This window comes from Euprymna scolopes, chromosome 37, assembly GCF_053919585.1.
Source record: "Euprymna scolopes isolate OS-2025 chromosome 37, ASM5391958v1, whole genome shotgun sequence".
In the NCBI taxonomy this organism is placed as follows: domain Eukaryota; kingdom Metazoa; phylum Mollusca; class Cephalopoda; order Sepiida; family Sepiolidae; genus Euprymna; species Euprymna scolopes.
The window spans coordinates 47,862,465-47,881,536 of record NC_136518.1 but is presented as its reverse complement, the minus strand read 5'-3'; the positions used below and the strand labels follow the sequence as shown (position 1 = coordinate 47,881,536).

The following is a 19,072-nucleotide window of genomic DNA, read 5'->3' as shown; positions in this document are numbered from 1 at the left end:
AAGAATAGACACCTATAGAAACAGTTTATTTCAATAAACATATAATTTATAGAACAAAATAAAAAATAAATGGTCACAAATTCAATAACTAATATTTGGTTTACATTCCCTTTGCTGTTTTTAATGCTAGGACCCTTCTAGGCATGGTATTGATCAGTTGACAAATATCATCTTAAGAAATTTCTTGCCATATCTGACACAGTAATGCTAAAAATTCAGGCTTAGAAGATGGCTTCCTTTTCTTTTTGCAAAGGTTCCGATTTAATATGCTCCAAAGGTTTTCAATTGGGTTCATATCTCGGGACTGACTTGGCCATGGAAGTTTATTTATCTCATTTTGGCTCAACCAATGTTGTGTCGCCTTAGCAGAGTGAATAGGGAGTTAACTTGGTTCATTTTACCACTTGAGAATATTGGTAGGAGTCGTTCATGTAATATTGAAACATTTTTATCAAGAATTGATGCTTCGTTTGCACTTCATTAGGTCTGAGCGACCATTACTCTAAATTGCACCCCATCCCATATTTCTTAATCGAGAAACCTCCATGTTTCAGCAGTAGCTGTAGTCTTTTTAAGTCAAAGCCTTGCTAAGGGAGCCTTCCACTGTCGGTAAATCATGAAAATCGTGACTCATCAAAGAAATGACATTGGTCCACCATATCATGAGCCCAATCTTTTCTGCACTTGTTATTGGCAGGATGAAGAAACGGTTTCCTTCTTGCAGCTCTACCATAGAAGTCCAGCTTCTAAAGATACATGGCAGCTGTTTTGGGACTGACGCCAGCTTGTGTTGCAATGTCAGACGCTTTGCACCGAGGATCCTCTTCAATATTTCTTTTCACAAGATGCGAGGTTCTTTCAGAGAGCCTGAGACGACCTGAATGAGATTTTGTGCACTCTTTGTCCTCTCTTGTGAGTTGTACGATCACTCTATTAAGTAGAAAGAGGTATTGAAAGATTTCCTGTTATTTTGCGTTGACTAAGACCACCTCCATGTTGACCCATGATTTATCATTGCAGAAAATCTGATAGGTCCGATGTTCCCTTGGTTTGTGGCATGCTTCAATATTGTTGGATAAAATTTTAATGAGATACTCTAAGTTATTTTAGCACTATTCTTATCTGTAAATATAAATAAGTGTATATTAATCTTAGGAAAAATATTTATTTTAGTGTCTATCCTTTTCTATCATGTCTGTGTTCTGTGTTATTGGTACTTGTCCAGAATTACCTCTACATTAAAATACAAAAATAAAGAAAAATCTGTATGATGTACATACCCGTGACGAAAAGTAAATATTGTATTCCAAAAATCACATAAATTGATCAAGTAGTTTTATTTTTATAAAGAAAATCTCGTCTCAAAAAACAAGGGAGATAACTCAACATAATTCAAGCATAAAATTTTTTTGCTGTAATGCATACTAATTCCTATTAATCGCTTGAAGATTATTTATAGAAATAAAACTACTTGATCGGTTTACATGATTTTGGGAATACAATATTTTCTTTCTGTCACAGATATGTACATCATACAGATTTTTGCTTTATTTTTATTTTTTAAGGGAATTCTTGATAAGAACCATGTTATTGGCAATATAATAATGTACTTTGCTAAAATTTATATAAAAAATATATTTTAGAATGGGTTGTCAGATGATATCAAACATTTTCATATAAATTTTAGATGAATTCAAAAATGAGTGTAAGCTACTGAAGAGGCATTATTAGGTGCTATCAGATGAAATATTTGATTTGAGCTATATATTGATATTGTATTAATAGTGTAAATAGAATCATATGAATTAATAAATTATGGGGAAAAAATAATTTTTTGGAACTATCGGATAAAATATTTAAACAGTAGAGGGGAAAAAAAGTTATGGTTGAAAAAATGAGATCGGCCCAAAGAGGCATGACAAACAAATAATAGTAAATAATGATGATTATTCATTGGTAAAAAGTCAAAATCAACTGATAAGGTTCTTGAAGGGCAGTTTCAAGTTCTGGTAATCGATTCGCGAGCCAAATTTTGAGCAAAGAGTTCTGCAAATGACTTTGGTCTGTGTCTGCAAATTTTGTTATTTCATTTTGTCAGTTGCCCTCTCCTTAAACTCGTTTCTTTTTAACATGAGCTTTCATTTCTCTCTTACATCTCTCTCTTCTCCCCCCCCCCCTTTCTATCTCTTTGTGTCCCTCCCTTCTCTCTATCTTGGTTTGTTTCCCCTCCCCTCTATCTCGCTGTTGCCTTCTCCCCTCTATCTCGGTCTTGCTCTCCTCCTTCCCCTCTATCTCGGTCTTGCCCCCCCCCTCTATCTTGGTCTTTGCCCCTACCCCCTTCCTCCTTCTCTCTATCTCGGTCTGCCCACCCCTCCTCCTTCTCTCTATCTCGGTCTTGCCCCCCTTCCCCTCTATCTCAGTCTTGCCCCCCTTCCCCTCTATCTCGGTCTTGCCCCCCTTCCCCTCTATCTCGGTCTTGCCCCCCTCCCCTCTATCTCGGTCTTGTCCCCCCCTCTCCTCTATCTTGGTCTTGCCCCCCCCCTCCCCTCTATCTCAGTCTTGTTCCCACTCCCCTCTATCCCGGTCTTGCCCTTCCCCTCTATCCCGGTCTTGCCCCCCTCCCCTCTATCTCCCCCCCCATCTCTTTCTTGACTCTCTTCTCTATCTCGTTCTTGACCGTTTTCTCTGTCTTTCTTGCCTCCCTCTCTATCTCTTTCCCTCACTCTATCCACCTCTTTTCCTCTTCTATCTTTCTTTCCATAGCTCTTTCTTGCTCTCTCTTTTTCCGTATCTCTTTCTCCTTTTCTTTTTCACTTTCTCCTCCCTTTTTTTTTATTCCTTCCTCTTCCCCTTTCTTTCTCTCTTTCTTCCTCTTATACCTCCCTTTTCCTCCTCTCCCTCTTTCTCTCTCTCATTCTCTTTCACCATGACACTCCCCTCTCTCCTGTTCCTTCTACAATCAAATTTTCATATTTTCCTATTTAAATTTATCACTTTTCACTCATATCCAAATTAAAAAAAAAATGGATGAAAGTCATCTTTTGATTGTCTTTAACATTTCATTCGAAGAATAAACCAAAACGTTCGATTGAATATTTTTCACACTTAACCGATGCTTCTTTGTTGAGAGAACAAGTGAGGAAAAAGTGAAAAACTACACAAGATACAGATCAAGTAAATCAAACACTTGTGTATAGTTAATATTTATAAATAAACTAGCTGGCATGATATTTTAATTCAGGCAGATTGCATATGTATTATTTGTAGAATCAATTCTCTATTGAATATTATATATTATGAGGAATAATTTGTACAGTGGACTTATTTGAGAAAAAAAAATGATATTGTCGTTCATCAAATTCCATCTGTGTTTGTTTACAATATCATGTCAGCTGATATTTGGGCTTGACGATGAATTCCCTGGAAAAGTCACTTCTAATTAATGTTTAGTTTTAGAATATGCAAACAAAGAAATGATTTGCAGTGATTTTAAATGGTACCTCTTCATTTATATTTTTTAATTGAACTCATTAATAAGAAAAAATGAAAATGAAATGGTGAGGTACACCCAAGCTTGAACAGGGGATCAATCGATCTGTAGTGGAATGCTCTACAACTAAGCTATATCTCCAAATATCAATAATTCTATTTTATTTAAGAAAGAATGATTTGCTAAGATTTTATTATCTCCCTTGGCCGGTGTAACATAAAATATTACTCTGTAAAAATTCCTCTTTTTTTATCTATAAGAGAGAAAGACTATTTTTTAAGATCAGATTTTTTCAAGTTTCGATAATTATCAGATGAATTTCTATACAAAACATATCTAAGAACACTGCCAGACATATAAATTACCTTTGTGTGAACTTTGCAAAAGATAGGCTCAGCCGTTTTGGGACCTATGAGGGAGGAACTCCCACACAAAGTGACTTTTATATAAGTGGAGATACTATACATTTATGAAAAAAAGAATAGGTTTAAAGCTTCCAAAATCGTCCACATGGATCGATAGCACAACGGATAATGGTGTTGATTAGCAATCAGGTCTAGATGACTGTCTTCTGATGGTGGAAAGTTCAATCCTGACTACATTTAATAATTGATAAGAATAACATCATTAATACTTCTAACAGATTATGATTGAGAGAACAAGAACAGTCTACCCCCATCGATCAATTAAATGGTTTATTTTGAAATTCTGTATAGTTTCACAAGTTTGATATGATTCACCTGGTTGTTACATCGGCTGAAGCATTGTGAAGAAGGAACTTACACACACAACGTGACTTTTCTGCAACAGTAGAGATAAATGGTTCGACCATAGTCAATGGCCGCTCAAATGATCTTTTTCATTGATTACTACATCGAGATGCAAGAAAAAGTGACACTCCTTTTTCTAGATTACTCCACTTACTCTTGATCCTCACCATATCATGCTGGATTTTTAGTAAAGAGGCATCAAGTACCATTTTTTTTTTTAGTTTTTGGTATAATTCAACCAATAATTCAACTTCTATCTCCTCATTAGTGAACATTCTAACCATCATGCAAAATAGGACAGTTCTAATATTTTGCTTATATTCGCTGAAAGGATTAAATATAATGTGTGTAGAATCCTTGTTCTTGTGTGTGTGTGTGTGTGTGTGTTTTAGCAATAAGGGAGGTAAAACTTTAATTTACTTTAAAGTCCTCACAAAAATTCTTTTTTATTATTCAACTATAATGTATCCATGTATTAAAAAAAAAGATGTGGCCATGTTGAAAAATGGCCTCTCACGGTTTCTTGAACAGCAGCAGTAAATTATATTACACATTTTTTTTTTTTAACTTGAAGTTAGAAGCAGTTATTTATAGACATACATAGGCATCTATGTGTGTCTCTGGGTATGCATGAGAAAGAAGCTGTGTCTTTTTAAATGTTTGCTTTTTTTTATTGTTCATTTGTGGCCATCTTTAATTTTCTGCTTTATTTAAAAAAAAACAACTAAATTTTTGTACTTTTTTGTTTTGTTATTATTCTTTACATTGCAACTACACTTTCATTTGTAATCAAATTTTTTTATATCTGTTCTGCATTATATAGTCTCATGTCATGTGTGGTCATAAATAAATTAATATGTGACTTTGGTGGTGGTCTGCACTCTCTGAGATCTCTTCTAACTCTTCCCTTTGTCTTAACTGTATTCCTTTCTAGCTTTCTTGAACTCTTTTCTTTGTGACATGGCATAATTTTTTTTTCTCAACAAATCATAATTTAATCATTGCAGAGCCTTTCTTCTGATTTTCTCTTTTCTCTATTCTTGTTCTTTTTTGTTGTTGTTGTTGCTGTTCTCTTATTCTTATTTTCATTCTTTTGTTCTTATTCTTTTTCTCATTCTTTTTCTCTTATTCTTTTGTTCTTATTCTTTTGTTCTTATTCTCATTCTTTTATTCTCATTCTTTTGTTCTCATTCTTTTATTCTCATTCTTTTGTTCTTATTCTTATTCTCTTATTCTTATTCTTTTTCTCTTATTCTTATTCTTTTGTTCTTATTCTCTTGTTCTTATTCTCTTAGTCTTCACTCTTTATCTCTCACTCTCTTTTCCTCACTTTGTAAAATCCTCAAAAATATCTCTGCTTTTTAAGTTGTTTCGTTCATTAACTTTATAATGTGTTTGTCATTGTTGGAAAGATAAAAGTTCTCTCCCCTTGGAAAGACTTTTCAATGTAAAAAAAAAAAAAATCGAAGTGATTCTTAAAATCATTCTTGGAGTCAGCAATGATAAACCTTTAAGCCATAATGTTATTTTACTTGTTTTTAACTTAAGTGCTCATAGGAACGGCGTTTGACCATGATTTTATGGGATTATGCAGAATGGATAACAGAGTGCTAGACTGACTTCACAGGAACACTCCAGTTTTAAAATGGAAAAAGGGGCGTTCCAAAAACAATGCCTCTTTTTTTTTTCTTTTTTTTTAATTCCATTCGAATGGATCAGAAGGGATTGCAAATTACATTATGAAAACTGAATTTATGCATTCATGATCAAAAAGTTCCATCTCTTTGCTGCAGATATTGATGGTGAAAGCAACCCCTCACATAGACACGTGTCAGAAGCAGAGATGCGTCATTGAATTCCTTGAAAAAGTACATTGGGAATGGTGGTGACTATGTAGAAAAATAAATTCTAGAGCACAAAAGGTCACTCGGTTTAATGTTACCACTCTTGTCTTCATAGCTCTTCAACTTTTTGAGTTAAAAAATAAAATAGGAGGCTTTACTTTTGAATCGACCCTCGTATATCCATGCTAAAGTTGCTGAGAACATGATTGGATCAGTCTATTGATGCAGAATGGACCTGACTCATGATGCTCTACCTATATAAGAGTCAGATGCGTCCTACTAAGATGAAGTATTACTTCCTTAACTGGGAAAATGCTGCTTTGAACATTATTTCTTACCTTGACAGAGTGCAAAATCAACTTTGCAATCTAATGGTGGATGGTCTCTTCTGCTCTCTACAATTCCTTTTTTACCAAAGAGGTCTTGCTAGTCTTTCTCTACACTATTGTTATTTCTATGGATGGTGCTCTGCGAAGCTCTAATCTTTGTTTCTTCCTTGAAAGACATCCATGGCAAGAACTTGTCTTTTTCCTATTTACTTGCCTCCCCACGAGAGCAGAGTTAGACACAAGATGAGTTTTAAACGTGGGGGAAAATCCATCCTCCCTAAGAGAAGTACTCTTAATTGGAACAAAAATAAAAATTGCTTCACTCTAAAAAGACTTGTACTTCACTAAAGACAGAAAAGACTAAATACAGCATCAGAACAGATGCTACACTTTGCTCATGCCTAAAGGAAGGTTGTTTTTTTTTACTGGAACAGAAAAGAATTTTACTTTCTTCCCCTCTCTGCCTAAAATGAAACAATTTTTTATGAATAGAGTTTTTTTTTTTCTTTTCAAGAGCTTCCTTATTTGTGGAAGCCATACACTGTGCTAGGTATGATCTTATTCAAAAGGTTGTGAAAAGTGCAGTCCAGTTTTGACATTTATGCATGTTTTTATTATTATTATTATTTTTGCTTTTTTATCAGATAAATAAGGATAAAAAGTTACTAATCAGATTTGCATTCTTTTTTTTTTTTTCCTTCAAGAAAATGTAATAATTCTGATAATTCTCTCTTAGCATGACTATACTGCCGATATATAAGTGCTAAATCAAAGGGAAGTAATCCATCCAAACTCGTCCAGTAGTAAGCAGAGTTGAATGAAGCAGACGGCCAAAAAGAAGGGAATCAAAGAGTGTGGGCGATTTTTTTTTTTAATGGAAATTACTCTAAACAAGGCATAAAGTAGTCGATGTAATGAGCTAAAAAAATACTAAAAGTTAAAAAAAAAAATAGCCAACAATAAGTGTGAGATGGATAGATTCCAACCCAGAAAGCAATAACCTCACCTCCCTTTATCAGAAACATTATTCGTGGAATTTGAGAACTAAATGATAAAATAAAGGGGGTAAGAGTTATGAGGCTGTCGAAAGTAAACCCAGGGTCCACTTTTTACAGTCCTTGACTAATGATTCCATTCCAGGTCTAAAAAGTCGGTGAAGTGGATTGTTTTTTTTGTTTTTTTAACTATTTTTTTTTTCTCCCAAGGCTGTATTTCTAATCTTTATATTTCACAAATGACAGATAGACACAATGATATGCAAATTATGCAGATGAGATGTTAAACTGACAAATACTTAGAAAGCAAGACAGAGAGAGAGAGAGAGAGAGGTAGGGGACTGATGAGCAGATACTTATAAGTGCAGCTTCTATTTGCTTGAAATTGATTCTGGCCTCTTTTACAGCGATAGTCATGCTGAGGTCGGAAAAGGTGATGGTAAGCAAACTCTCTGAAACAATCTAGAAAGTCATCCGAATGATATTAGCATTGAGATCCTAAAAGAACAAAAACATGAACGTTCGATGTTAAAAAGTTTGAATTGAATGAAGATTCAGAAATAAGAAAAAAATATTAGATTTATCTCATGGATGCATTCATGACCCACAAAATTGAGTTAAAATTTGATGATATTGTAGCACAGTCGTAATTTGGGGATGTATGCCCATGTTGAATATTAGTTTTTAGCATCATTATGATAATGTATGTTATGATCACTGTGGTAAACAAGTGTTGCATATATTCTGACAAGTTTCTTTGTTAATAGCTTTGTGCCCACATTGTGGATTTAGACCCATAAACCCCTGATTTTGATGCCATTGCTCCCAACAATTGGCATTACTTCTCTGCTTTGTCTGAGAAAATGTTGTCTACATTTCAAGGATGAAAAATGGTGGCACAAATATGGCATTCATCCTAAAGAGATCCTAAAAGAATATGAAAAGTGGATGTTAAGAAGTTTAAGCTGGATGAAGTGGATGGTCAGAAAGAAGTTGTTAGTTAAGTTCAGTCTATACCTTTATGACTTATAGAATCAAGTTCAAATCCTATTGTATATCTTGTAGTCATCTATATAATATGATGCTAAGCTGATTTCATGCTCATATATATGTTACCATTAGACAACAGCATATTCTTTTCGTTGTTTTGACTCTCAAGTATATATCCGAAACAGACACAATTAATTAACTGAGAACCACGTCACTTTACATAAAAAACATATATCAATGATATACTCATACTATACTGAGACTCAAAACAAGGAAAACAATATGTTGTTGTCATAGCCCTAGTTATCACCCACTTCTTCTTTTTTTTTTTTTTTTTTTTTTTTGAATGAAATCGCCTGATCACCGATGATTCAATACAAAGTAATGTTTGAATTTCATCTAATGTTTCAAACATGAAAATCGATCTAAGATAACATTATTTTTGCATTTGGGCTATGATTAAAATGTAGTATCTCTCTGTCCAACGATGATATAATATCTGCACTGGATATCTATAGAATGGAAATATGTTAAACTTTTATAAAGGTTTTGAAGACCGACTTCAATAATCAGATATATTTTGAAATTGAATTACTTGCTACTTCGATAAATATGTTTGTTTGAAAAATGGTGGTAAAATAATATTGTGGGGTTTGCATTCCTGCCAGACGTCCATAGAATAGAAATATTTTTAAGCACAGCAGCAATATACAACAGATAAAAGATACAACTGTGGAATTTCCATGGGTTCTGCTAATTTACACATTTATACTGTTGGGAAGGAAATGAACCAACAATTTTATCCATTTAATAATTCTGGATCAAGGGGAGGCAAGTCATTCAAACTCAACGCAGCATTAGTATTAGTACAGTTTTCTTGGGTATATGTAAACAAGATGGCAACTGATTTATTTCCTAAACTTATTTAATTCTAAAAGTTTCAGCTAAGAAAGTTATTAACAAAAATTTTTAGAAAAAAAAATGTGTAAAACCAACAATAGATTACAATTTTATAATTTTTTGTTATTTAAGTGAATCGATTTCCCCTAAATGAATATTTTACTTAAACTTATAACATGAGCCTACCATCTAAAATCCATACATTTCATAATGTTTAGATTAATCAAGAAATTTTTATTTCAATGCAGAAAGCAACAATGGAATTTCTATTTGGTTCCTCTTTGGTATTAACATTTGACTGAAAAATATATCTTGAAAATGCATTATGGTGAGTGCTCGGTGATGTGCTGATTTCATCACTAACAAGAATTTGGGGTCTGCACCATCATACTATTTCTACCAAGAACTAGATATTACATTGAAACAATCATTGTTCTAGAATGATTGGTTGTAAAATACATCTTGAAGATGCTTTGAGATGAGTCCTCAGTGATGTGCTGGTTCCCTCACTCATTTAATTTCCAACAAACTCTATTTGAAACCTGGTCTTACTACGATCAAAAATAGTCCCACTTCATCTTAAAAGTGACAGGATACGCGATTTTAATTACATATCATTAAGTGATCCTTTTGCATGTTTAAGAGTTGGGTAACTGATACTTGAAAGAACTGGTCATTGTGGTGTGGTTCTTGGTGAAGTATCTTGTCTATTTCACTAAGACTTACACCTGCATGTTGCTCAAAATTTTCCCTTCTTCGAAACATTGTATCTGCCTCGGATGGATTAAGCCACAGAGATTTTTCATGATGTCATAATATCTTAGTGCAATATCTCAGATCTGTCCATGACAAAGTTGTCATTGTTCTTTGATGACGCCGCTTATTCACTATTGTATTTAAGATTGTGGAACCAAAGCTTTCTTGGAGTGAGTGAGTACTATCGAATGAATCTTCATCTTGTACTACTTTCATTTTACAATGGCTCATGGCATACCTAATTTACAAAAAGTTTTTTAGACATTATACCCGATTCTGGCAGATTTTTTTAATACATGATACTGTAGTAGCACTCCTGGCTTCAGTTAGTGTATTTTGTCCATAGTAAGGTCTTTGAAAAGTGACAAGAATAGTGCTAACAGTTAATATATATATAGTTAAATCAGCAAATGAAAAACATGGATAAAAGCATGAATGTTATGAATCGGTCACCAGTTAGCAAGTGCTGACTCAACAACAAGAATTTTGAAATTAAAGTGAGAAAACATGAATCAACAAAATGCATTCATTCTTTTTTTGCGGACTGTTATCCTCATTTTCATAGTTGTTGTTTCACCATGTTTCGGCCAACTCATCCTCAGATGATTAACCGCAATAGGATAGGAATGCTGAGTCTTGTAACTTACCGCCAGTAATTACTGCCTTCCATAGTTGTTGTTGTCTCACCATGTTTTGGCCGACTTATCCTCTGGTTTGCTTCGATAGGATTGAAACCGCTATCTTCAGACAAGGCTTAGGGACCCATGGCGCAGTGAATAGATGTGTTGAGCATTGTTTAAAGATAGCAGTTTCAATCCTACCGAAGCAGGCCAGAGGATTATTTGGCCAAAACGTGGGGAGACAACAACTCTGGAAAGCAGTAATTACTGGGGATAAGTTACAAGATTCGGTATTCTTATCCCATTGTGGTTACTCATCTGAAGAAGGCCAGAGGATGATTTGACCGAAATGTGGTGAAACAACAACAACAACTATGAAGATGAGGATAACTGTCCACAAAAAGAATAAATGCACAAATTATGAAGCTTCATCTTGAAGGATTAAAAAAAAAATCCGAATCACTTCGTAATTCATTCACTACAAATGCAACTCTGATTTTCTGGCAACTTATGCTCTGTCACTTCAGACAAAATTATGAGATGGAATTGCTTAATTCTACTGCTTCCGGATTAGTTTACTATGTAGCCAGCAGCTCTCTCTCTCTCTCTCTCTCTCTCTCTCTCTCTAGTGTGCCATCAGTTTATTTGATTACACTGCACCTGATGGTGAGATGATATATTTTGTGTAGATTTAATCAGACTTATGCATTTAAATTCAAATGGCAGCCATTGTGTTAAATGTACACACTGAACTATTTCTATCAAAGGAAAAACTTTAAATTACACTGGTTTAAATTTTGTGATATAAGGCATAGGTTTATAATTAATGGATTGTTGCTGCTGCTGCTGTTGTTGTTGTTGTTGTTGAGCATCATTTTTTCATTCTGTGTGAATCAGATGATTACTGTTACATTCGTTTCTCTGATATCTTTCCAGTTAGAATTTGTTTAAAAGATATTGAGCTCTAAGACATCATATACAGTATTTTTTTTTTTTTTTTTTGTTCTCCGACAAAATTAGTGTAGACCTGTAAATTCACCCTTGTTCGTTTGTCCGTTCGTCTGTGCACACTTTTCTCAATAACTACACTTTGGAATTTTTTGAAAATATGCACAAAGATTAAATATGATATGAGTAAAAAAGTAACAGAACCGATTTTCCGGGAAAACTCCAGTTGCTTCTCTAGGGGTGCCTTTCAAGTTAAAATGGCTAAAATTGATACGTTAGCGCTTATTAAAAAAAAAAATTGATGATTTGAATTTTTATAAAACTTTCTGAAAAGTTGTAACTAACTTATTTCTATATAATTTTGTTTGTCTATACTTTGCGATAACTCTTGCGTGTGCCCCAAGGGCTCTTTTAGGGCTAATAAAAACACTCCACTTTTGGGACTATTTTATCATATTTGTCCAAAATTTTCTGTGTATGTCTATTTAGCATTTTTGCATGGCGCTGAACTCAAATTTAAATATGTTAAGGCCGTGGGGACATTTGGGGTTAAATGAGGGAGGGGCTAATGATGGACTTAGTTATTGCATGGTGCAGAACACAAATTTACATATGTTAAGTCCTAAAACTGCACCGTTTGTCCATTTTTATCAGGATTTGACGTCCCCCTGGGAACTTTTGGGGCTAAATGGAGGGGGGGCGATGCAGAACTCAAATTTACATGTGTTAAGGCCTAAAACTGCACCGTTTGTTCATTGTCATTAGGATTTGATGTCCCCTGGGGATTTTGGGGGCTAAATGGAAGGGGGGGGTGCAAATGCTGAACTTAGTCATTTTTTTATGCCTCGTTCACCATGCACTCACAGGGGACCATGCATGCTTCACTTGTTTTTTACTTACATTCACCTCGAACAAGACATATCGCCACTTAGATGTAAGGGGCTACTATTTGGGACAATTGGTACTTCCATTCAGTTTCGAAAGACAAAGGATACCCCCTGTAGAGGCAGCTGCTTGTGCAATTGTGTGGCAAGTGTTGCACAATCCCGAACCACACCTCTCCTGAATCGGCATTGCTTGAGTCCAGTGGCAAGGAGATGTCCAGGACGACGGGAAACAATTCTGAGATAAGCATAGGAAAGATTAACAAGATGTTGGTTTACATTACATTTTAACTTCTGCATATGAGTACAGCCAGGGAAGCAAGGAGCAGGAAGGGAATTCCAAAGTCTAGCCGTTTGAGGGGAGAAAATATTAGAGTAGGAAGCTTTCTGGCATTTAGGGACCTCAACACTGAAGGGGTGTGATTTTGTTGCTAAGCGGGTTTGTGAGGGATATGTACACCAAGGGGGCACAAGTGCAACAAATTCATCAGACTAAATTCCATTAAAATATTTGTAAAACAGATACAGAGATACAACATTGTGGTGATGGGACAGGGGTTGGTGCTTAGTTGACAAAGTGGGACATATTAGATTGAAAACTCTTTTTTGGACTCTATCTAAGAGGGAGAGGCTAGTGGTAGATGCAGCGGCCCAGATGTGGCAACAATACTCCATGCATGGGCGAATGGTGGCCTTGTAGATGTATAGATACTCTTAAGTGTGAGTTGCCTTCTAGCTTGATAGAGGGAACCCACCTTCTTTGCAGCAGCCTTCGCAATGTCCTCAATGTATTTGTTCCAGTTCATATTGCCCGCAAATGTTAGGCCAAGGAGTTTGAAGGAAGAATTCTCAGGTAGAGTGGTCTTTGTCATGGATATCTGTGGTTGGAGAGGCGTCTTGTAATTGTTAAAGGAGAGTAGCTTAGTCTTACTAGCATTAAATGTTACCATCCATTTGTGGCTCCATTCCACTACTGTCTGAAAGTCATTTTCTAATTTTATGATTCTGCCATTGTTTTAGATTTATGTACATCCGTTTTTCCCTCATTGAACTGTATTGAACTAAAACCTGGGCTTCAGTGTCTTGTCATGAAAATTTGAATGTAATAGAGATGGAAGACTAGTTTATTGGACGACCAACAGATAGCTCTGTTTGAAATGTGTCATGAATTTGCTTGGTTACGCTGCACCTGCTCTCTTGGCAGCAAGTCATTATTATAACTATTTTGTGTTGATATCATATTTTGCTTAAATTTAACCCAATTCATGACTTTCACAGGCAAATTCAAATGACAAATGAATGGTGTTAAGTGTAAAACCCGATCATCATTTCATCTATTCACTTAATGTATGTTCGAGGTTCCAGAAATTCCTGGTAGTTTAGAGATATGGTAGGTACATAAGTAGTGCATTAGGATAGATAAATTATTAAAATAAAATCCAGCAAGACTCTGTAACCAAAAGTACCAGTAAATTGGTGGTTGCATTTGTATTGTTTTACGGGGATCGATTTATATTTATTTGCTTATGTGAAGTGCCATATGCCGACAGAATAGTCCAATATTGTTTGATGTGGAGGGGTATTTATAGAAATATTCATTTAACTTTATTTTTTGCTCGGGATCAAGGTGTAGTGTCTGTTCTGATGCTGTGCTTTATCTTTTCTACCACTAGTCAGTGAAAGAGAAATCAGTGTTGTATCTGTCTTATGAAATGTAAGAATTTAAAAAATTATTGTTAGGTGATGCTTTCATTATATGGTAAAAATACAAATAAAATATCCATTTTTAGATTTATTTTTACACATTTTTTTCTCAAAGAAACTATAGTTAGTCAATTATTTCGCTAAAACTTTTAGAAATCAGTTGTCATATACTTTTGTTTACATATATATATTTAAAAAAAAAAAGAGCTGTATAAATATTACTATAGCATTAAAAACTTGATGTTGCACCTGTAATTTGAAACTTTTTAATTTAAAAGGAGTTCGCTTTGGTTGTTTCCCTTGGTTTTAACACCTTTATAAAACGGTTATCATTTTTGCTTGTTGTTCACTGCTCTTGTTTTAGATTTAGTTTTATGCTTACATATGATTTTTTTTTTCAGAGGAAATAATTATTTTTGTTTGTTTGTTTGCTACTGTTTATCTTGATGCTTATTTTATAAATATTTCCATGAATTGTACTCAATGAACTTACTCCATTTGTACTTCCCCAACATGAACAACCCTGACAAACCTGACTTGCAGCAAAATCCCACCCCTTCTCTATAAAGGTCTTGAACTGCTAGAGAGCTTTTTACTTTAATAGCTTCTTTCTAGAAATCTCATGCCTTCGAAATTCCTTCTCCACTCCTTGTTTCCTCAATTATACCAACATGCAGCAATTTCAATAAAATATGAACAAACATCTTGCTGCATAACTTCCTACTTGGGATGCCCCCTATAAATCCAATAGCATTTTGTGTAACTTACTTGCAGTATATTTTAATAAATTACGACCTAACTCTTGAAGTAAATACATAAAATATATCCAATAGCATTCTGTGTAACTTACTTGCAGTATATTTTAATAAATTACGACCTAACTCTTGAAGTAATACATAAAATATATCTCCTTAAAACAATTTCTGTAGATACATTATATATATATATATGTATAATATATACAATATATTATACTAAATTTAAAACCTCCAATTTAATAAGTAAAGACAATAATAATACTAACACCACACTAAACTAAACTGATGTAGTGTATGAATTTATTTGCCTCTTTGAAGAATGTCTCCGAACCCACAACATAGGCCACACCACAACAACACTCTCTCTCTCTCTCTCTCGATGACTAACCTACCATTTAGCTGACAATAGTGCCATAAAACAACACCTAAAATTCCATAATAAACACCTACAATCGTCTGACATTAGAAATATCTTAACTAACAATACTAAAATTCAATACCTAAACAATTGCACACAAAGACTAAAATTACTACAATCCATACTAATTAAAAATACTAAAGCCCCTTATTAACCGGATCTCATTTAATATTAGGACAAATATACTAACTGTATTCAATAATTAACAATAAATAAACTAAATAAATAAAATATAAAATAAGAAAATCAAAATTAAAAATAAAACTAATTCGCCCCTACCCATCCTGTACCCACTTTTATAACCCCCCCCTCCAAAGAAACTAACTATAACTACACTAAGCCTCAATAAATAAAATGACAAAAACAACAATCACTCCTGACGACGATCGGATGTACCGAGTCAAAGCGCTTGAGAAAAATATGGTTGAACAACAATTACTGGGCACCATAATATACAACATGCCAGCTGAAATAAAAAATGATCGCTCGGCAAATTGAAATCGGAAAAAAGAAGAACTCTGTCGTGTTCAATTAGATGTGCTTGAATAATGGCTTGCTGCCAAAATATACAAATATATATATATAGCCTGAAGAAGCTTTGAATAAAAAAAAAATGTTATTTACCTATTTCATATATATATATATATATATATATATATATATATATATATATATATATATATATAGGGATGAATGTAAATGTAAAGTATTGGGTCTCACACTGACATCTGTGAGATAAACCAATAAAAAAAATTAATCTTGTATTCTGCTACAATTTATATACTTAACTATCAAGTTTGGAGATTCTAACAGTTTGCTGTATTTTTGTAGGTTGTTGAAGTGTAGAAACTGATACATTTGGAGAAAAATTGAGAGTATATATATATATATATATATATATATATATATATATATATATATATATATATATATATATATAATGTTACGTTTTGGATACTTTTGTTTAATGTTTCTATTAATTTCTTGAACAGATAAGATCATCACTTACAAGCATTGGTCTGATAAGATTCAGAACAACTTTGAGAAACACTTCTGGGTGAAGAAAGATCCCTCATCACATGATCCTGACTTCAAGTTAATTAATCGTCATGGAATTTACAAGGACAGTGTTCATGCCTCTGAAACCTGGCGTGATTATCAGCTGCGACCGAACTTCCCTATGGCTATGGTTGTGGTAAGTGTTATGTGTTTTGGAATGAAAATTGATTGTGAAATCTCCATGTAAAAATGCTGCAAAAACAAGCGGAAACTTTTAACAATTTTATTTAAAAAAGATTTAGATAGATGAGTCGCTGGATGCATAATGATCGACACTGTCTTGTTTTATCTCTTGAGAGTCATGGCTGACTGACTCGTGCCCCCAAGGAGGATAACTCTTTTGCCAGTTCAAGGGCAATAACTCTTTCTTTTTTTCTTCCCTTTTAGCTGTAACAAGTGCTGGCTGAATATACCGGGATACCTTTTTTTTAGCCAAATATTGATAGTAGTGGCTTGTGGTTTTTCAGCAGTGTAAAGTGACGGGCAAACAGCATCTTGTGTAATTTTTTTATGGCAAAAATTAGTGCCAATGCTTCTTTTTCCACCTGACTATAGTTGTGTTACGCAGGCGTCAGAGATCTGGATGCATGCATGATAGTCTTCTCACTTCCATCTGCGAATATATGTGAGATCACTGCTCCCAGATCATGGTTTGATGCATCCGCTTCCACAACTGTTTTTTTATTTGGGTCAAAGTGTGTGAGCAGCAGGTCTGATGTGATGAGTGCTTTGATTTTATCAAACGATTTTTGACAGTCCATGGGCCAGGACCATTTTGTGTCTTTTGTCAATAGTTTGTTGAGTGGAGCTTTGATGGAGTGACAGCAAGAAACTCCTGTAGTAACTCACTAGTCACAAAAATGCACGTAAACTGCTAACGTCTGATGGGGGTGGCATGTGTTGAATAGCTGCCACATTAGCAGGATCTGTCCGGCACCCTTGATCATCAAAAATAAATCCCAAGTATTTTATGGAAGGTAGATAAAAATGGCATTTTTCAGGCCGGAGTTGGAAACCAAAGTCTTGGATGCAGGTTAGGACTCTGCTAATTCTTTCTGTCAACTCCTGGTTGGATTGCCCAACAATGATGATGTCATTTAAGTATGCAGCTGTACCTTCCACTCCAGTGAGCATTGTGTCCATGATCTACTGAAATATCGCAGGGGTTGTTTTTACTCCAAAAGGTAAACGAGTGAACTGGAATAGTCCACGGTGTGTGTTGATGGTAAGCAATTCCCTTGAGGTTTCCACTACTTCGACTTGTAGATAAGTTTGTGTGAGGTCTAATTTTGCAAAGCAAAAGCCACCATTAAGTATGGTGTAGAGATCATCTGGGATTGGCAAAGGATATTGGTGATCCTCTAGTGATGCGTTGAGACCAGTCGACAAAACTGCACACAACCGAATTAAGCCATCAGCTTTCTTCACTACTACGATAGGTGCTGCCCACCATGAATATGTCACTGGTATGATGATCTTCATGTCCTCGAGTCGCTTTAGTTTCTGATCCACCAGTGGCAATGCAGCATATGGCACTGGGCGTTTGGGTCAAAACACTGGTTTAGCAGATGGTTTGAGGAATAGTGTAGCCTCTGCCTGAGTGCAGCGTCTAAGGTTGTTTGTGAAAACTGGAGAAAATTGCTTTATGATGTCTTTGATCTGGTTGATGCTGTTGTTCTGAGGTGATGGACTGGATATCACCTTACATATCTGGTTGAGTGGAATATCAAGGAGACCTAGCGACTCGATAAAATCAAGTCCAAGTAAGTTATGGTTAGAATCTGCTATGTATATGGTACCTGATGCCATTTTATCTTTCATTTTAAGGGTAACCGATAGTTCACCCGTGATCTGGACACAGTCCTCGGAAGCACTTTGCACTACATGACTCGTTGGTGTCAATAAAGGTTGGCCTATGGTTTCCCATAGTAATTTTGAAATGAGTGTAATATCAGAGGCAGTGTCCACTTGTAGCTGAACCGGATGCCCATTCAACTGTACAGCCACATATATTCGGTTTGATTTGGGGCTTGGGAGAAAAGTTGCCACCAGTCTGTTCGTATTTGTTTTGTAACGTTTTTGTTTGTTATGTGGGGCTTGTATACTCTGCATTGATCTTTGTCCGTGTGGGGTGCAGAATCCTTTTTTATGACCCAGTCAGTTGCAGCTGCGACAGCGGTGTGTCTTGAATGTATGGTTCCGTACAAAATGCTAGCTGCGACAATTCCAGCAAGCTGAAGGCGGGTTAATAGTTGTTGACGTCTGTGGGGTGGGATGCTGTTGTCTTTGGACAGTGTTAACTGTGGAAGCTGTTGATTGTTATACCATCATCGAATCATGCTTCAGATTAATGAGACGCTGGCATTCCATGGCAACTTGTTATAAAATTATGTCTGGATTCTGCTCTAATTTTGACAAAATCCGTATACAAATATCTGCATCCCCCTCTGATCTCAAGCTACACACAAAAATTAAACATCTGAATTGAGTATCTGTGATGGACGTTATTTTGAACTGCTCGCATTCTCTGTTTACAATGCCTGCGTAAGTCGAGAAATCAGTTGACTCACATTTCATTATATTAAGACAATTGAAGCGCATATTGAA

General features: G+C 35.0%; 1 protein-coding gene across 4 annotated transcripts in view; it reads left to right on the top strand.

The window, feature by feature from the left end:
* LOC145261146 (glycogen debranching enzyme-like) overlaps nt 1–19,072 on the top strand; it is a 178,827-nt gene that overhangs the window by 136,254 nt on the left and 23,501 nt on the right. For all 4 annotated transcript variants that reach the window (XM_080119445.1, XM_080119444.1, XM_080119447.1 and 1 more), the window contains one exon: nt 16,399–16,601. In XM_080119445.1, coding sequence (XP_079975571.1) covers nt 16,399–16,601 — 203 coding nt within the window. The remainder of the gene's footprint in view (nt 1–16,398; nt 16,602–19,072) is intronic.